General features: G+C 30.1%; 1 protein-coding gene and 2 pseudogenes across 1 annotated transcript; all 3 read left to right on the top strand.

Annotated features, from left to right (window-relative positions):
- Positions 1-3,940, top strand: LOC102591390 (germacrene C synthase-like; annotated as a pseudogene).
- A 2,511-nt stretch (positions 3,941-6,451) lies between these two features.
- On the top strand, positions 6,452-10,073 carry LOC102596935 (germacrene C synthase-like). Its single transcript, XM_006358721.2, has 7 exons — positions 6,452-6,721; positions 7,758-8,019; positions 8,111-8,483; positions 8,581-8,799; positions 8,901-9,039; positions 9,321-9,572; positions 9,681-10,073. Exons 1-7 carry the CDS (start codon positions 6,461-6,463, stop codon positions 9,966-9,968), a joined length of 1,794 nt encoding a protein of 597 aa, XP_006358783.2. The 5' UTR covers positions 6,452-6,460; the 3' UTR covers positions 9,969-10,073.
- A 3,862-nt stretch (positions 10,074-13,935) lies between these two features.
- On the top strand, positions 13,936-18,849 carry LOC102591054 (germacrene C synthase-like; annotated as a pseudogene).
- Positions 18,850-22,178: the final 3,329 nt, after the last annotated feature.

Here is a 22,178-nt window from a genome sequence, read left to right as displayed (position 1 = left end):
GGAGAAATGGTTGATTCTTCGATCACTACTAGTACTACTACTAAACGTCCATTGGTAAATTATCACTCAACTATTTGGGGAGATTTTTTCCTCTCCTACACTCCTCAACTCACGGTATTTTATTTACACAATCATTACTTAATTTTTGGTGTTTTTTTTAATTACACCGGGGCAGAGAATGTTGGGTTCAAAAGTGATTAGGATGTCATGCGGAAGTTTATAATTGCAAATCATATGATTGATAAATTAGAAAACAAAAACTTATACTAAAAACATAATATTATTATATAAAAACTAATATAAAAGAAAAATATTAAAATTGTGGAGAGAAAAATTTCCCATAAACTAAACTCTTAAACGTCTACATTGTGGATGCTATTGTATTTTTTTGATATGAGAAGAGAGGTTTTTAATTTATAGGATTCCAAACATTTTCTCTAAGGAAGGAATAACCCAATTATCGAAGAAAAATATATTTTCATGTATGGTAATGGTTTGTCTTTTCTTTTAAGAAAAAACAAACTTTAAATAAGGTAAGAAAATCAGGACAAAACCCTAACAAAGAAAGGAAAATAGGGTAGAAAATTATAAGGTGTATGGGGAATCGAACCCTCGTGACCAAACATATGAATGTTCAGATAGTCAAACAAGGTGAAAGTTCTGGACAAATGGATAGTAGTACAATTAGTTGACTATTTGAACTTTTCGACAACTTTAGTAGTACTTCCGTTTGAACATGATTTAGTTTTTTCCCTCCCTTTTTTTGAAAAATATTTTCTTTGGTCGCACATTAGTATGATTTTTGGTTAGTTTTTTAAAATGAGTTTCACAAACCAATTCTCTTCCTTATTCACAACACTTGTTTTGAAATACCCGTGTTCAAACACAACTTTAACTTTCAAACTATTTTTCAACTTCATCTTCAAATACTAGTTATTATATTTCAAATAACGTCAGTTCATGTCCAAACGTCTACCTAAATTGACATAATAGTGCAATTTTATTGCTAGTGTATCCAATTTTTTTTTTCTTATACGGTTAATCAAATCCCTCTAATTAAATTTATATAATGGAAGTATTATTCTATGCCAGATTTTATGTTCTGAATATTTGATGATCAAATAGTAACACTAAATATTTGGTGCAGGAAATTAGTAGCAAAGAGAAACATGAACATGAAGAGCTGAAAGAAAAAGTAAGGCAAATGTTAGTAGAATTACCAGATAATAGTACACAAAAAACTTGTCTTGATTGACACAATCCAACGATTGGGAGTGGAATATCATTTCAAAAATGACATCAAAACATTCAGAACATTTTTAAAGAGTCCCAACAAAGTAAAAATGATGACGATCTATACGTTGTTGCTCTTCGATTTCGACTAGTGAGACAACAAAGGCATTACATGTCTTCTGGTAATTAATTTATTTCTTCTCTATTACTAATCCTATATATATAGAATTATAGATTAGTGCACTTTGTATTCCAATAGACCAATACTGTGTGGCTCTTTAATTAACTAGTTTAATTTCTTTGATATAATTATATTATGACGTTAAATCAGATGTTTTCAAAAGATTTACCAATGATGACGGAAAATTCAAGGAAACTCTTACTATCGATGTTCAAGGATTATTAAGTTTGTATGAAGCAGCGCATTTAAGAGTACATGGAGAAGAAATTCTTGAAGAAGCTCTAACTTTTACCGTCACTCATCTAGAGTCCATGGGCCCTAAATTGGGCAACTCACTCAAGGCCCAAGTTAGTGAAGCCTTAAGCCAGCCCATTCATACAAATCTACCAAGGTTCTTAGCAAGGAAAAATATATGTATGTATGAGAACATTGAATCGCGTAACGATTTGCTTTTGAAATTTGCGAAATTGGATTTCAATATTTTGCAAAAGGTGTTCCAAAGAGAGCTTAGAGAACTTACAATGTAAGGATTAGTACTCTTACCCTCTTCAAATCTCATAATTATGGTTCTTACGTAACTAATCCCTAATTAATATATATATATTCGATATTTTATACTATAGATGTTGCAAATAAATTTTCATATGCAAGAGACAGATTGGTAGAGTGTTACTTTGGAGCAGTTGGACTGCATTTTGAGCCTCAACAGAGTCGTGCAAGAATAATGACAGGAAAAATACTCTCCATTCTCAATATTGTTGATGATACTTTTGATGCTTATGCAACCTTTGACGAACTTGTGCTTTTCACAAATGCAATAGAGAGGTAAAGTATAAACTTATTCAACCCCCCTAAGAAAAACATTAATGTTATTCCTTCAGTTATATTTTATGTGACGGCATTTGACCCGTACATCAAACTATTTATTTTTCATATAATTTCATTTAGATCATGTGACATTAGTGCCATGGAATCAGTGTCACATAATTTGAGACCTATTTATCAAGTCTTAATAGAGTTTCTTAATGAATTGGAGGATGAACTGAAAAAAGAAGGTAAATCAGACCGAATATACTATGCAAAAGTTGAGGTAAGCTTAATTAATAACTCATCCTCATTCATCTCTCTAAAATAATTATTACTCTCCCTGATAGATCTGTTCACTTTTATTTATTCACTGTTCTAAAAAAAAATTATAGGTGAGGAAGAATTAATTTTATGGGTGGTCACTCAATTTCAAATTACTTTATTTTATCAAGGACGTCACCCATTTACCTAAATTTTTTGTGAAGTCATCATTACTTATGTGCTTAATTCTTTGAAGATGTTAATATACGATAGGTTGTAAAGTCATTCAATTTTGTTTAAGTAAAGTCAGACGCAAATAATTTCATTACTACAAAACAATAATTTAGTGAATTTGGTAGAAAAAAAAATAAAAGTCATGCGATAATTCATGAAATAATAACCCAAAAGCAGATATAAGTTTGCTCATTATCTAATTTTACTTTTTCTATTATTTCATTATTATAGATGAAAAAATGGATCAAATCATATTTCAAGGAAGCAGAATGGTTGAATGCTTGCTATTTTCCAAAATGTGAGGAGTATATGGAAAATGCAATTACAAGCATTGCCGTCAAGTTGATTGCAACAATTTCCTTGATATGTTTGGAGGAACTTATTATAAGCAAAGAAACTTTGGAATGGGTGACAAGTGATTCTTCGATTCTTCGAGCTTCATCAATATTAAGCAGATTAAAGGACGACATCATGGGACATCATGTAAGTACTATGCCAAATCCACATTTTACTCAAGATAACAAATGAATTTGATAATAAGAAGTGTGCTCTCTAGCCACTTAACTTTTTAAGATGAGATGGTCACACACTTCAACATCTTTTAAGATTTTGTACAAATTAAATACTCTAAGTATCAAATTCTCAATAACCTAAGTAAACAACACTTTGATAATTTTAAGATTTTTGTACTAAATCATACTTATTCATAGTTGTAAAATATCGAGAAACAAATATACTTAATAGGTTGAAATTTGGATATTAATACTTGAGTTATGACAAAGTACAAAAAAGCGGGGAAAATCATTTTGCTACATGAAAAAGATATATGAATAGAACAAGTTGCCCATTAATTGTGCGTGCATTTATGTATTTTAGTGAAATTTCAAGTTTAGGCTAGACCAAAAAAATTAAATATATTATTGTACTGAACATATTAAAATCTATTTGATGCAGTTTGAACAACAAAGAACACATATACCATCATTCTTTGAATGCTATATGAAAGAACATGGTGTTTCAAAGCAAGAGGCATATGTCGAGGTTCAAAAGATAATGGAAAATGCATGGAAAGACATAAACACAGAATTGGTCTGCCCTTCTCAAGTACCAATGTTTGCTCTAGAACAAGCTATAAATCCGACACGTCTGACACTTTCTTTCCAAGTGAATGATTTTATGAATACTAAAGGTGGATTTAAAGACAGTCTTCTCGTTGCTGGTTGATCCTATCAAAATATGAGGTATTCATGGAGCAAAATATGGTTCAAGAAAATGGTGTACAAATTTCTAGTAAAGTTTGAGAATTAATTATTTTATCAAGGCATGAACGTTTGTAGCTACATTGTCTTCATAGAGATGTTTCTTATAATAAAAATCCAGTAATGAAGCCCATTTCCTTTTATAAGTCGATTTTCATTTTCGATTTTTTTTCGTGAATTCAGACATTGATTTTTTTCAGTTTTTTGATTATAAAAATCATATATTTTGACCCAAATACCAACTATTATAAGTCATATTATTATAATTAGTTTTTAAAAAAAGAGCAACAATTATCAATTATTCAAAACGTTTAAGAAAATCGTAGTCAGAGTAAACAACTTTTAACTTTCTAAATAATATAATAACAACGTATAAAATGGAAGAAATCAATGATGTGTATCAATCAATTACATGCTTTACAAGGACTGTAAAATTAGGATATATAATAATAATAATAATAATAATAATAATAAACTCAATGTAACTCCCCTCGCCCTGGACGATACTAGCAGGCGTCCAACACTGCCTCTTCCATGTAGGGCTGTTCATGGTTATGGTTAAACAATCAAATTGAATCGCAATCCGAATTAAACCGATTAAAAAAACCGATATTTGGTTGGATTTTGGTTAGGTTTGAATTTTTGAATTTTGAAAATCGATACTATTTGGTTTGGTTTTGGTTTTACAAAAGAATATTTGCAAAAATAACCAAACCGAACCGTTAAATTATATATATAAAATTTTTATAATTATTTATATATTATTCATAAATAAAATATAAATATTTTATTAAATTTTAATTAACTTAAGTTTTTAACTTTATTATTTTCTTAAGCCCAACACTTAAATTTCAGCCCAAGTATTAAAATCTTAATTCTAACTCAACGAAAAATTTATTATTTAAGTGATATTTACATTTGGAGCATTGATTTTTTTTTTTTTTTTTGATTTATTAGGAAAAATTCTCAGTTGCCACAACATGCAAGATTCAATATGTTATATATTTATCCAAGACAACTCTGCTAATGTTGATTTTCCACTACATATATACATTGCTTTCTCTTTTAGATATAAGTCTTCTAACAGGGTAATGCGTTTTTTTAGTCTTGTTTCAATTGTTCTATGACTAGTATTGCTTAATAAAATTTACAATAGGCTTTTCTGATTGTTTATGTACTATGAATTCGTGTCTATCGAGATGCATATGCCCTCAAAAAAACTATATACTTTCAAACCGAAATAACCAAAAAAATTGAACCAAACCGAACCAAACCAACAATAACCAAACCGACGGTTTATTTTTTTTGATTTGATTTGGTTTGATTTTAGAAATTTAAAAACCGATTAATTGTGGTTTGGATTTGGTTTTTAACCAATAACCGATCCAAACCAAACCATGAACACCCCTACTTCCATGTATTGATGCATATTATTTATTAATATAAGTATCTTATTAACCAAAAAAAATATAATAGACTTGTGACTATAAAATTAGATGAGTGACCTAGTCATCAATTTTAGCAACTTATCTTAAAGAGAGAAAAATCAACTAGAGTTTCGTTAATAATAGACTCGTGGCCAGAAAATTAATGAAGTGATCAAGTCGTCAATGTTAATCTAAAACAATATATTTAATTAGCTGCTAACTTAATTAAATAATAACCTGTTTGGTTTTCCATTAATGCAATCTTCAATGTTAATTCACCCCCAAAAAGTTCTTATATTTGTTTACACTATCAATAATTCCTCGATTAAGTATTTTTCTCTGATCATATATTAGTGGGTGTACGACTATTTGTGTCAATTTATAAAGATGTGAAGATTCATATATAGTGACTACTATATTATATACCTAAGTACTAAACATGGTTTTAATTCATACTTGTTAGTTGTTACTAATTATAGCAAGCATAAGTGAATATAGAGGCATGAAACTTTAAGTACTTAATTTAGTGGACCGCTAATTAGCTAGAAAGATTTAAATAATTTTACTAGATATTCATTTATTTCAAAAAGACAAAAGAATATAAGGAGAAATAATCTTACAGTAGCCAACTCCCTAACTAAAAAATAATATGCCAATAAACGGCCAATAATCATAAATGCTTTGGAACCCATTTTTCCGCTTTATTTGATGAGTGATAGCTTAGGTATTAATTAAATTAATTACCGCTAAAAGTTGTTTTTGTTATAGTGTAAAGAATTTTCTTCAGATAACATATTTTATTTTATTTTTGGTTAAGAGGATATATATATATATATATATATATATTCTATTACAAGTAGATGGCCTGATTAGCCTAGTAGAGGTTACTTCATCCTTATCCTTAGGAAGTTATTCTTTGATAAAGTCTGGTGGAGATAGCCTTGTTATAACTTCACATAACATACTCCATAATATTACTATAAATAGAGCCCAAGAATGTAGGAGTTTCTTCATCCTAAAATTTTCAATTATCATAAGGAAACTAATACAAAAGACAAATGGTTATTTCTCCCAACTACTCTTGTAATTTGGGAAATGTTGAACCAAATTTCCTCTTCAACACTAGTTATTCTAAACTCAAAGTACCACATACAATATATTCATCATATTATACCCCTTTATTAAATATGAGTAAATTAAAGATAAGTGGAGAAATGGTTGATTCTTCAATCACTAGTACTACTACTAAACGTCCATTGGTAAATTATCACTCAACTATTTGGGGAGACTTTTTCCTCTCCTACACTCCTCAACTCACGGTATTTTATTTACACAATCATTTACTTATGCATGCTTTATATTTTTTTTGTTTTTTTATCTAGTGACTGATACCTGTATTAGAGTCTGACTATTTTGGATTCGTGCCGAGTAGGACTCCGTTCGGGAAAAAACGTTCCAATTTTTCATACCCAAGACTCGAACCCGAAATCTTTGGTTAAGGAAGGGGCAATCTTATCTGCTTCACCACATCCGTTGCTGGTTGCATGCTTTATATTTGTGATCTTCCTCTTTTGCTTTATTTTTGGAAGCTAAAATTGTAAGAATGGCTTACCATTCTAGCTACTCTTTGCATGAGGTAAGGTTTGGTCCTCCTCTGTAACCTTTTGCTTCGAAATAGAATCTTCATTGCTGTTAAAAATAAAAAAAAAGGTAGGAAATTACAAGGTGTATGGAGAGTCGAACCCTCACCAAACGTATGAATGTTCAGGTAGTCAAACTAGGTGAAAGTTCTGGACAAATAGATAGTAATTCAATTGGTTGACTATCTGAACTTTGAGGGTTATTGATTTCATTTTAATCAAAATAAAGGGAGTAATAGATCGTCCCCAAAGTTTCAATGTGTAAGTGACTTTTTCGAACAACTCTAGGCCGGGGGCAATCTATTACTTATAATATGTGTAAGTTGCATATTATAAGTACGATTTTTTGGCTAGTTTTTTAAAATGAGTTTTTCACAAACCAATTCTCTTCGGGATTCACAACACTTGCTTGAAATATGCGTGTTCAAATACAACTTTTAACTTCCAAACTATTTTTCAACTTCATCTTCAAATACTAATTATTATTTCTCAAATAACATCAATTCATGTCCAAACGCCTAGCTAAATTGACCTAATTAATAGGGTAATTATATTGGTGGTGTATCCAATTTAAATCTTTTTTCTTATATTATACGGTCAATCAAATGTTGCATAAATAGGCAACAATTATTTTCCCTAATCCCTCTGATTAAATTATATAGTGGAAGTATTACTCTATGTCAAATAATAAGTAACACTTTAACATTTGGTGCAGGAAATTAGTAGCAAAGAAAAACATGAACATGAAGAGTTGAAAGAAAAAGTAAGGCAAATGTTAGTAGAATTACCAGATAATAGTACACAAAAACTTGTCTTGATTGACACAATCCAACGATTGGGAGTGGAATATCATTTCAAAAATGACATCGAAACATCCATTCAGAACATTTTTGAAGAGTCTAAAAATGATGACGATCTATACGTTGTTGCTCTTCGATTTCGACTAGTGAGACAACAAAGACATTACATGTCTTCTGGTAACTAATTTATTCCTATACTGCGTGACTCTTTAATTAATTATTACTAATTTAATTTCTTTGGTATAATTATATTATAATGTTAAATCAGATGTTTTTAAAAAATTCACCAATCATGATGGAACATTCAAGGAAACTCTTACTAAAGATGTTCAAGGATTATTAAGTCTATATGAAGCAGCACATTTAAGAGTACATGGAGAGGAAATTCTCGAAGAAGCTCTAACTTTTACCGTCACTCATCTAAAGTCCATGGGCCCTAAATTGGGCAACTCAGTCAAGGCCCAAGTTAGTGAAGCCTTAAACCAGCCCATTCATACAAATCTACCAAGATTGTTAGCAAGGAAAAACATATATATGTATGAGAACGTTGAATCGCGTAACAATTTGCTTTTGAAATTTGCGAAATTGGATTTCAATATTTTGCAAAAGGTGTACCAAAGAGAGCTTAGCGAACTTACAAGGTAAAGATTAGTACTCTTATACCCTCTTCAATCTCATAATTATGGTTCTTACGTAACTAATCCCTAATTAATATATATTTGATATTTTATACTATAGATGGTGGAAAAATATCGATGTTGCAAATAAATTTTCATATGCAAGAGACAGATTGGTGGAGTGTTATTTTGGAGCAGTTGGATTGCATTTTGAGCCTCAACAGAGTCGTGCAAGAATAATGACAGGAAAAATAATCGCCATCATTAACATTGTTGATGACACTTTTGATGCCTATGCAACCTTTGACGAACTTGTGCTTTTCACAAATGCAATAGAGAGGTAAAGTACAACAATGTTATTCCCTCCGTTACATTTTATGTGGCGGTAATTTGATCATCTATAAGAATCAAGCTACTTATTTTTCGTATAATTTCATGCAGATGTGAAATTAGTGCCATGGAATCGGTGCCACCTAATTTGAGACGTATTTATAAAGTCTTAATAGAGTTTCTTAATGAAATAGAAGATGAATTGAAAAAAGAAGGTAAAGCAGATCGGGTCTACTATGCAAAAGTTGAGGTAAATAAGCTTGATTAATTAATAACTCATCCTTATTAATTAATCTCTCTAAAATAATTACTCTCACTCTGTTCATTTTTATTTGTCCAGTATTTTATAAATAAATTTTCACTTTATTTGTCAATGTGAGCATATAAAGAAAATAGAATTACTATGAAAAAATACTTTAATGAATTTGGTACGATAAAACAAAAGTCATGTGATAATTAGTGAAATTACAATCCAAAAGTAGATAAAGTATGCTCATTATCTAATTTTACTTTTTCTATTATTCTTTATAGATGAAAAAATGGATCAAATCATATTTCAAGGAAGTACAATGGTTGAATGCTTGCTATTTTCCAAAATGTGAGGAGTATATGGAAAATGCAATTACAAGCATTGCCATCAAATTGATTGCAACAATTTCCTTGGTATGTTTGGAGGAATTTATTATAACCAAAGAAACTTTGGAATGGGTAACAAGTGATTCTTCGATTCTTCGAGCTTCATCAGTATTAAGTCGATTAAAGGACGACATTATTGGACATCATGTAAGGACTATGCCAAATCCACATTTTACTCAATATAATAAATTAATTTGATAATTTTTTTTAAAAATATTTTATCATAATGAACATATAAAAATCTATTCGATGCAGTTTGAACAACAAAGAACACATATACCATCATTCTTTGAATGTTATATGAAAGAACATGGAGTTTCAAAGCAAGAGACATATATCAAGGTTCAGAAGATAATGAGTAATGCATGGAAAGATATAAACACGGAATTGTTCTGTCCTTCTCAAGTACCAATGTTTGCTTTAGAACAAGCAATAAATCCGACACGTTTGACACTTTCTTTCGAAAAGAATGATTTTATAAGTACTAATTGCGGATTTATGGACAGACTCATCGCATTGCTTGTTGATCCTATCAAAATATGAGGTATAAATGGAGCAAAATATGGTTTAAAAAAATGGTGTGCAAATTTCTAGTAATGTTTGAGAATTATTTATTTTATCAAGGAATGAGAGTTTGTAGCTATGCTAGATTGTCTTCTCAATAATTTACATTATTAGTGTATATTGATACTTGAGAATAATAGTAAACGACTAGTTCAAGCAAGTAATATGAAGTTACAAATTTAAATAATTAAATGAAAAATGAGAATTCCACTCATTAGTAAAACACCCAAGGGAAAATATTATCATACCATATAGCATAATTAACAAACATTACATGATGGCTTTTATTTCATAATAATAATTCTTACAATAAGCTCCAAAAAGCAGCAAGATCAATAGCGAGTTAATTAAAATATCTTAGTGGTGAACAAAAAAAATATCAACTAAAGATATGTTAATAATAATAGAGACTCGAATGGAGAATGGGTACCGGGTGGCAGATGCTCTAACAAGGGAGGGGTCCAAGATGAAGCAAGCTAGTTCCTTTTTGTACCACGAAGTTCCACCGGTATTTGTCTCGAATAAACTAGAAGCAAACAAAGGAGGAACTCATTTTGGTAGGATATGGAAGTCACCAAATACTTCCAACTTATGTAATAGTTATAAACTCAATGTAACTCCCCCGCCCTGGACGATACTAGGAGGGGTCTAGCACTGTCTTTCCCATGTATTGATGCATATTATTTATTAATATAAGTATCTTATTAACAAAAATAATAATAATAATAATAGACTTGTGACTATATATAGAATTAGATGAGTGACCTAGTCATCAGTTTTAGCAATTGATCTTAAAGAAAGAAAAATCAACTAGAGTTTCGTTAATAATAATAATATAATAGATTCGTGACCAGAAAATTAATGAAGTGATCTAATCGTCAATGTTAATATTGGCGTACAAGAGCAGATTAGGAAATTGAAGAAAAAAAGAGCATCCTATATATAGGTGCTTAATCTAAAACAATATATTTAATTAGCTGCTAACTTAATTAAATAATAACCTATTTGGTTCTCTGATCATATATTAGTGGGTGTACGACTATTAGTGTCAATTTATAAAGATGTGAAGATTCATATATAGTGACTACTATATTATATACGTAAGTACTAAACATGGCTTTAACTCATACTTGTTAGTCGTTACTAATTATAGCAAGCATAAGTGAATATAGAAGCATGAAACTTTAGTACTTAATTTAGTGGACCGCTAATTAGAAAGATTTAAATAATTTTACTAGATACAGTAAAACTTTGCTAAATTAATTCTCGATTAATTAATAATCTTTCTTCTAAGATAATAATTTCCTCCGGTCCCGACTTGGGCCAATGAAAAAAAATCATTCATTTCGATAATATAATAAGATAATATATTTTCAGAAAACCCCTATATAAATATATGGTCCCATTAATATTATAAATTAATAATTCTTTAAAAGTACAAATATATCTAAGAAAATTTAGTAAATTATGATTCTATTATGTTCTGTTTTTTTTGTTAAAATTTAAATCTAGTTGTAGCTCATTTCCAACTTTTCTTATTGCATCTAGAAGTTTCGATGTTATCTTTTCTAATTGCACCATAAAATCGTGAAGAGTTCTAGATGCAAGTGTCTCCTTAATTACCCGTAACTGGTTCCAAATGTATCGTATCATCTTCAACTTTATCATCAACATTGTGTTTCTAATGATATCCACAATTCGTTCTAAGCTCTGGACCTCTAAACATGTATCATTTTCACCCTTCCAATAGGTTATTAACATCCATTATATTGTGGTAACTAGGGGTGTTCACGGTTTGATTTGGGTCGGTTATTGGTCAAAACCAAAACCAAACCAACTTAATTGGTTTTAAAAATATCAAAACCAAACCAAACCAAATATAATATACATTTATCGGTTTGGTTGTTTTCGGTTTTGGTTTGTTTTGGTTCGGTTATTCGGTTATTAACCATACATAAAAATAAAAAAAACAATTCATTCAAAACGTGAAAAAAGTGACAACAATCCATTCAAACAAAAAAAATAGTTAGAATGACTGGCATTACAAAACTTTTGATCATTGAATTTACTGAATAAAACTTCAAAATTCACTATTTTGGCATAGAAGGAAGAGACAATGACATTTTTAGTCCCACAAAGAATTTTCATAGACACTCATATACATGAAACCAATAAGAAAAATGTTCTCACCTTGGACATTTTTTCTTTCATAAGTAAATTATAAAAATAAATTTTGATGAAACATATATAAAATCTTTAAAATTGTTTATGAATATAATATATTATGTATGTATAATAATAAAATTTATGTATATAACTTGTTGGTTCGGTTCGGTTATTTCTTCGATTTTTTTCGAACAAAACCATAACCAAACCAAATACTATCGGTTCTTAACAATCTAAAACCAAACCAACCAAAATCCAAATTAAATTGGTTCATTTAATCGGTTTGGTTTGGTTTTTCGGTTTGGATCGGTTTTTATGCAAACCATGAACACCCCTAGTGGTAACCAAGATCATTAATCATGACCTCAAGTTCACGAATGACATTTTCACTAATGGGTTCTTTCAAATTCTTTGAGATTTTATCCCTAAACAGTTTTTACGAAACACTCTTTAAATTAATAAATATTAATTTATCAATTAAATAATACCTCTATAAAATAATAATACTTCATGGTCCCGCCTGTATTAATTTAGAGAGGTTTTATTGTATTCATTTATTTAAAAAAAAAGAGAATATAAGGAGAAACAATCTTACAGTAGCCAACTCCCTAACTAAAAAATAATAGGAAAAATTATAGAAATTCCACATTTTAGTTTACTTATTACCATTATCCCCTATAAGTTTTACAAATCTCCAAAATCCCTCATTTTCGCCCATCAGATTAGTGTATCAGCGCTTATATTATTGTATCTCACACATCAGATTAATGTATCATCACTTATATTATTGTACCTCGCGCATCAAATTAATGTATCAGCGCTTATATTATTGTATCCGTTTAAGGAATTTCTGTAATTATAAACTTTTGAAGAATAAATTGTAATTTTACCTTAAAAGTATTTGATTTCTGTAATTTGTCCATAATTATATGGCCAAAAAAAGGCCCAGAATCATAAATGCTTTGGAACCCATTTTTCCGCCTGAGTGATAGTTTAGGTATCGATTTAAACTAGTTTAATAATTTAAGTATGAAGTTTTTTAAAATAAAATAATTTAGATATATTTTTAACACTTCAACCAAAAATATATAATTGACAAATATAAAAAATTAATTAAAAAAAAACTTCATTTTAATGAAATAATATTAATATAAAATATGAATATTATAAAAAAAATTGACTGTATATTGACATTAAATTTTCAATGTGTCACTAACACCAAACCAGATAATTCCACATATACCGTGTATTACACAAACCAAGAAGACCCAATGAATTCTTTAATTCTTATCCAATAACTCGTAGATCAGGTTCTTCATTTTCCTTGGATTTAGGTATAGATATCCACTACAATAAAAATAATTTTTAGCGGTAATATATATATTAATAAATAGTGTTAAAGTTTTTACTGATATTAATTAATTGTCATTAGATCAAATATCGTTATAGGATTTAGAAACATTTAAAGAATGCTAATTACCGTTAAAATACATATTTAACAGCACGCTAATTAAATACCGGTAAAGATATTTTTGGTGCAGTGATCACACCTTTACTATAAATACTTCACAGCTTAATTAATTAATTGTATAAAAAGAGAGGAAAAAAACAATGATTGTTTCTACAATCTCTTGTCATTTGAGAAATGTTCAACCAACATTTTGGGGAAATAATTTTCTGTCCTATAATTCTAATTCTAAAGTAATCAAAATACCACATAAATATTCACATGTCCCTTTAGGGAAAAAAAGGAAGAGAGAAAAATATGAGTAAATTAAAAATGAGTGTAGCAATGGTTGATTCTTCCAGCGGCAATATTAAACGTCCATTGGCAAATTTTCACTCAACTGTTTGGGAAAATTATTTCCTCTCTTACACTCCTCAACTCACGGTATGACATACAATATACTCATATTATATTCATGTTTTTTATTTTTCGAGTTTCATACTTGTACTCTCAGTTGTGCGAGTTTCCTATTTGAACTATCACCAAAAGTTTATCGAAACACACATCAACTATCAGTTATTCTCTTTTCCTACCTGAACGATAGTTATATTTCATGTAGAAAAAAAGGAACAATTGATAATTGAACTTGAGGTATATTTTGATAAATAGTTGATGTAGTTCAGGTAGAAAATGTGAACACTTGATAGTTTAGGTAGAAAACTCGCAAAATATGATATTTTATGTATAGTTTTTTGACCATTAACTCTATTTGATAAGTATACAAAATATATTATCTCAAAAATATTTATATATAATTTAGACAAACACTATATAGATCATGTTTCTCTCGCCCCTTTATTCATTTTACTTATCTTTAAGAAACTTATTTTTGTATAGATTTTTTTTAAAGCATTTCGACCAATCACACATGACACCTTCATTTTAGTATTGTTTTTGTTTTGTATTAAGGCTTAATTCTTGGTGCAGAAAATTAGTACCCAAGAAAAAATTGAATTTGAAGAGTTGAAAGAAAAAGTCAAGAAAATGTTAGTTGAAACACCAGATAATACTACACAAAAACTTGTCTTGATTGATACAATCCAACGACTAGGAGTGGCATATCATTTCAAAAATGAAATTAAAACATCCATTCAAAATATTTTTGATGAATCCAAACAAAGTAAAAATGAAGATGATGACGATCTTTACGTCGTTGCTCTTCGTTTTCGACTAGTGAGACAACAAAGACATTACATGTCTTCTGGTAAGTTTATTTCTTCTCTTCTATCCTAAAAGAGCTCACCTTAATTATATTCCAACATTGTATACGATTCTTTAGTTAATTCTCTTATGATGTTCAATATAATTAATCAGATGTGTTTAAGAAATTCACTAACCATGACGAAAAGTTCAAGGAAAATCTTATTAAAGATGTTCATGGATTATTAAGTTTATATGAAGCAACACATCTACGAATACACGAGGAAGAGATTTTTGAAGAAGCTCTAATTTTTACCATCACTCATCTAGAGTCCATGGTCCCAAAATTGAGCAACTTACTCAAGGCCCAAGTTAGTGAAGCCTTAAGCCAGCCCATTCATACAAATTTACCAAGGTTGTTAGCAAGGAAATACATATGTATTTATGAGAACATTGAATCTCATAGTGATTTGCTTTTGAGATTTGCAAAATTGGATTTTAATATTCTACAAAAGTTGCATCAAGGAGAGCTTTGCGAGCTTACAAGGTACATACATTACTCTTTCCTTGTCATTTATGTATATATAGTAAATGATGTATACTATTGATTTTTTTTGTAAGTTTACTTCGATTTTTATATTTTGAACATTCTTAATGACAATTCTAACTCCATCTTTGACCATATAGGTGGTGAAAAAATCAAGATTTCGCGAAGCAATTTCCATATGCTAGAGATAGAATGGTGGAGTGTTACTTTTGGGTAGCTGGTGTGTACTTTGAAGTTCAACATAGTCGTGCAAGAAAAATGATGACAAAATTATTCACGACATACGTCATTATTGATGACACATATGATACTTATGCAACCTATGATGAACTTGTGGCTTTCACAAATGCAATCGATAGGTAATTAAACTATACACTAATGATTTTCTCACGCGTTCAAATGAGTAGGAAAATAAAATGTGTCAAGGACATGTTACTATTATGAGATGATTTGTATAAATAAGAAATTTTAGTTTGTAACTTCGATCCAAACTCTTAACATGCAGATGTGATGACATAAGTGCCATTAATTTAGTATCACCCAATTTGAGACCTGTTTATCGAACTCTTCTAGACCGTTATGATGAAATAGAAGAAGAATTGACCAAAGAAAGTAAATTGGAATGTCTCTACTATGCAAAACAAGAGGTAAGCTCCCTTAGCTTTATTTCTTTTAAATCAAACATTAACATTGCCATTTATTATTATGCCTTCAATACGCTCCTTACATGAGAAATTGGTTCTTGTTTAATGTGCCAAGTATGTAAAGATTTTGTCTCAACTATGATGCCATGAGAATTATATCGTGTGACTATGTCGTTCAAAAGTTCAATTTTTTTTTAAAAAAAGAGAACACATTTTTATTTACTTGATTATGTCTTTAACATTATCTGATTCTAAGTTTTCTTTTAACTCCTATATTAGATGAAGAAAGTAGCTAGAGCATATCTCAAGGAAGCACTATGGTTAAATGATGTCTATATTCCAAAATGTGAGGAGTACATGAAAATTGCAATTGTAAGTACTACGGTTATGATGGCTGCAACAACTTTCTTGTGTGTTATGGAGGAAAATATTACCAAAGAGACATTTGAATGGGTAATAAATGAGCCTTTGATTCTTCGAGCTTCATCAGTAATCGGCAGATTAAAGGACGATATTAATACAAATGATGTAAGTGTTGAACACCAATTCTAAATAAATAGCTATGTGTCTCGATGAAAATTGCTAAAATTTATAATAAACAATTAGGTTTACCACTATAGACATGTTTCTTTTCTGTTCCTTTTAATTTATATTTTCTGAATAGGATCGAGTTAGCCCACATGGACGACCCGTAATCCAACTCCAACATATTGAAATCTATTTTTATGCATGCAGTTCGAACAACAAAGAAGCCATGTAGCTTCATTCATTGAATGCTACATGAAAGAACACGGAGTTTCAAAGCAAGAAGCATATGTTGAGGCTCAAAAGAAACTCGCTAATGCAGAAACTCGCTAATGCATGGAAAGACATGAACGAGGAATTCCTCAGCCCTTCTGAAGTACCAATATTTGTCCTCGAACAAGTTATAAATTTTGCACGCTTGGCATATATTTTCAAAGAGGGCGATTTTATAAATACCCGAAGCGAATTTAAGGATATGATTACCTTGTTGTTTATTGAACCTGTCAATGTGATGTTCGAGGATAAATGTTAAGTAAACAGTGGTTCGGTATCGAGTACATATATAAAAATAATTGGATATACCTCTATTTAATTATATATGGGTGAATAATGTTAATGCTGTTTGTTTTAATTCTTTTATGATTTCAATAATTTTAATTACGTTAGCATACGATTTTTGGGAACAAAGAGAGTTTGCATTTGATAAAGATTTGGACTCATAAGGTGTTCTAAGTAATATTGAAACAAACATTTAAGTTTGGCCTTAGTTAGATAACAAATAAACACTTCAATTTGAGAATGTACGTTTAAATACCTCAATTTGGTAAATTCAGACATATACTGATTTTTCCAAAACAAAAATTAAAATCACATACTTTGACCAATTAATACCAAGTGTTGTAAGCCAGAATATTATTATTATTATTATTATTATTATTATTATTATATCATATTTTTTATTATTATTATTATTATTATTATTATTATTTTTAAAATGAGCTACAATTAGGGGTGTTCACGGTTTGGTTTGGGTCGGTTACTAGTCAAAACCAAAACCAAACCAACTTAATCGGTTTTAAAATTATCAAAACCAAACCAAACCAAATATAATATACATTTATCGGTTTGGTTGTTTTCGGTTTTGGTTCGGTTTGGTTCGGTTTTTCGGTTATTAACCATATATAAAAATAAAAGAAACAATTCATTCAAAAACGTGAAAAAAGTGACAACAATCCATTCAAACAAAAAAATAGTTAGAATGACTGGCATTACAGAACTTTCGATCATTGAATTTACTGAATAAAACTTCAAAATTCACTATTTTGGCATATAGAAGGAAGAGACAATGACATTTTCAGTCCCACAAAGAATTTCCATAGACACTCATATACATGAAACCAATAAGAAAAATGTTCTCACCTTAGATTAAGGAATTCAAAGGCATATGCGATGGCCTTGCAGCCATTCACAAGCCTGTAGATGAAGATAGCAAAGTGATTAATTTTGCTAGAGGTCTAGGTCTTAAGTACAAGACCTTCAGGACTGTCATGCTAGGTAAGACACCATATCCTACTCTTAATCAATTTGTTAATGCTCTAAGGGGTTTTGATATGAGGGAGGATGCAAAATCATAACATGACATTCTCTGCCCAAAGAGGCAGGGGAAGAGGAAACTACTCTCAAAGAAGAGGAAACAATAATTTCAATTCTAGAGGAAGAGACTTTAAGCCTGCTGGCCAAGGAACAGGTTCTTATAACAACTGAAACGGATCAGGTCCTCAGAACAATTCTTCAAGTGGAAGTCATAAGAGGAACAGTACTGATGCATGTCAAATCTGTGGTAGGAATAACCATACTGCTCTTAAGTGTTTTTACAGGTGAGATTACTCTTACCAAGCCGCAGATGAGCTATCACAAGCATTGACTGCTACTAATCTACAAAACACTACTGATGACACATTGTATGTGGACTCAGGAGCAAGTAGCCATATGACACATAACTCAGGTATCCTAACTGATCTTAAACACTACAATGGAACAGATAAAATCATTATTGGGAATGGATCAAAGTTAGTTATAACACATGTTGGAAACATATCCGGATCAGGTCTAAAGTTAAAAGAAGTTCTTATAGGCCCTAAGATTAATAAAAATTTACTCTCAATTAGTAAGCTTGCAAAGGATAATTGTTGCACTCTTGAATTTGATGAAAATAACTTTGTTGTAAAGGATAAGAAGACAAGGACACTGCTGGCCAAGGGAACTAAAAGGAATGGACTCTATGCTTTGGAAGATAACAATCACTATGCTTTGACTGCTGCACATGATTGAAACACGTCAGATAACATGTGGCATACTAGATTAGGACATCCTAGTTTGAAGTCTTTGAAAGTTTTGAATAGTAATAGTTGCATCAATATTAGTAGTTGAAATAAAATGCCTACTGTTTGTTTCAGTTGTCAGTTGGGAAAGAGTTGTAAACTTTCATTTGGTTTGAGAAATAAAATTGATAAAGAACCTTTATTGAAAATACATTGTGATTTATAGGGACCTGCTCCTGTCGAATCTTCCCAACATATGAAATATTATGTTGTTTTTGTTGATGATCACACGAGATATACATGGATTTATCCACTGAAAAAGAAATCTGAATTCTTTGAGGTCTTTATAAAATTTCAGAAAATGGTGGAAAAATAATTTTCTAAAGAAATTAAGATTTTTTAGTGTGATGGAAATGGTGAGTTTATCCAAACAGACTTCATTAAGCATTTGGAAGATTGTGGCATCGTGAGACATATTTCCTGTCCTAACACACCTGAAAAAAATGGAGTTGCAGAGAAAAAACATAGGCATATTGTGGAGACTGGCTTAACTCTACTACTTCATGCTAATCTACCTTTGTTTCTTTGGGTTGAGGCTTTCCTCACTGCAGTATTTCTCATCAATAGACTGCCCTCCTCAGTCCTAAAGATGGTGACTCCATTTGTTAAGTTGTATGGGGAACAACCTGATTACAATAGCTTAAAAGTGTTTGGATGTAGATGTTTTCCATATATCAAGGATAGCAACAAATTCAGTCCAAAGACCTACCCTTGTGTGTTGGAGATATTCTAGATTATTCCAGTAAATAATAGACTTGTGATTGAAGAAATAGATCAATAGCGAATTGAAATATCTTAGTAGTTATAGAGAAAAAATCAACTAGAAATCCGTTAATAATAATAGACTCGTGATTATGAAATTAGATTAGTGACCTAGTCATCAATTTTAGCAACTGAAATATTTTAGTAGATAAAGAAAAAAAAATCAACTAAAGCTCAATTACTCGTGATTAAAGAAATTAGATCAGTGATCTAGTCATCAAATTTTTTTTCGAACTGAAATATCTTAAAAGAAAAAAAATCAAACCAAATCCAAACCAGACCGACATAATATATATTATTTTATTTTTAATTTATAGATAAAAATAATTAGTTATAATCTATTTTGTTAATATATTTTTTATTAATTTATAGTTTTCAATGTTTAGATATATTATTTTAAATTTGGACTTGTAAACTTTTATAAATATTTTATTTTATATTCAAATCGGAAGTTACAATATAGTTTTTTAAATTCGAAGTTAACTATCTACTCTGTAAATATTTTGTTTTGTATCCAGTGTGACTGGAACCTTTAATCATATAAATTTAACATAATGATTTCAACAGAATTATTTTGTACTCATATCAATTTTACCGCCTTTTTGAAGATTTCTATTCATTTAACGTTTTTAAAGTTTAGCTTATCACACCGATAAGTGAAAGTATATTTAATCTCTTTTTCAATCACCATATAATTGAAAAAAATTGAAAAAACCAACTAAAACCAAAATTAAAAACCTGACTTTATGTGATTTTATTTGATTTTAAAATTTAATAAATTGACATGACTAATTTAGATTTAGTTTAATAGAAAACTAAATCAAACTGATATGTACGCCCCAAATAGCATGGAGCGTTACTATATATCATAATTGCCATTACAAAAGTTCAAATATTGAAAAATTATATAAAAAATGCTTGACTCTCTAAATTCTATTGTGCCACATAAATTAGGATAAAAGAAGGAACATATATTATTTATAAAAATGATGTTAAAAGTATTATTAGTCACAATAATTAATAACTTAATTTTAAAAAAAAAATATATACAATACTTGACCGACTCTTCAAATTTCATTTGCGTCATATTAATTTGACCATTAATTCTGCACTTTTTTCCTTTTAATTTTGTCTTACTCTTTTTTTAACCTGTTATATATTTGAAAATTACACTAATAATACTTTAAATCTGTAACTCTCCGTAACTAGAAAGAACTAGATAGAAGTTAATAAGTGAAATAGTCATTTTTGGAAAGAATATAAAAATCTGGAAAATTTGTTAGGTATGTTAAGTTGGATTTTTGGTCAACTTCAAACGACCATAACTTATAGCTCAGGATGAGTTAGGTGTGTTTCCAGATGTTGTAGGAAAGATCTTGGAATAATCTTTCCAACTCCGCCGAGTTTGGGCGGTTCCGAGTTCGTATGAGTGAGATATTCCCATTTGAAGTTGAGCTGTTCAATTTAGGAAAGTCTAATCCGAATTTTTGAAGGGCAATATGGTCTTTTCCTTACCCAATTACTTTATTTCGTTTTTGGGTAATTAATTGGGATCAAATAAGATTTTAGTTAGTTTAGAAAAGTTGAAGTTCGCGCTAGGGCTTGGAGAAAAGAGAAAAGAGGAGAAGGAGAAGAAAGTTCAAGATTCGTCGTCTTCGTAAGGAATCACTTGTGGATTTCGTCAAGGGGTGATCCCTACGAGGTATGTGAGTTCACACAGCGTTGGATTCGTTCACTCACGCGCCAAACATGTTTAATTCAGCATGAATTCATCTTAAAAGTTGAAAGTTCGAATGTTCTTGAATTTACTTTCATTCTTGAATTTGGGATGAGATTGTGGAGTTCTTTAGACTTTAAGGTTGATTTTAGAGTTGTGTTTGATTAGATTCTTGTGTACATATGTTGGGTATCTGAATCTAAAGAGAATAGGAGAAAAAGAATCGAATTTAGGTGATTTGGGGTTAGAAAACGAAGAAGGAACAAGTCGGCAGAATCTAGGTACCAGGTCCGCGTCGTGGACTTGTTCCTCAGAATTGACAATTTTTCTTCGCGGAGCGGAGCGGTCACGGACCGTTCTGCCTCAAAATTTATTTCACGACCAAATAATTAAATGCATCTCCGCGTCGCGGACTTGCTTCCAGACAGTGATTTCCTGATCATTTCTCATGTTTAACTATCTAAAAACACTCCTAAACATCATGAGATCTTTCCTATCACAAATCTCAATCCTTGAATCCATAATTCAATTCAAGGATCAGTTAAGCGTCAAGTCAAGATAAGTTAAGAGCCAAGTCAAGAGAAGTTCATAGAGTCTTCTAAAAGTCTTTTACAAATGATTTAACTTTGTTTTAAGACTTGAGTTTTGAGTTGAGTAAAGAGTAAAGTTGAAGTTCATTTCTTCAAAGTATATGGGGACTATGTATTCCCAAATAGTTAAAATGTTTTCACATGTTAAATAAGAAAGGAAACTGAGATTTCCAAAAGAGCCTTTGAGCTAGTTTTCAGTAAAGAGTAAAT

This window comes from Solanum tuberosum, unplaced genomic scaffold (assembly GCF_000226075.1).
Source record: "Solanum tuberosum cultivar DM 1-3 516 R44 unplaced genomic scaffold, SolTub_3.0 scf00280, whole genome shotgun sequence".
Taxonomy (NCBI): domain Eukaryota; kingdom Viridiplantae; phylum Streptophyta; class Magnoliopsida; order Solanales; family Solanaceae; genus Solanum; species Solanum tuberosum.
Note: the sequence above shows the minus strand (reverse complement) of the source record. Positions and strands in the feature narration are given on the sequence as shown.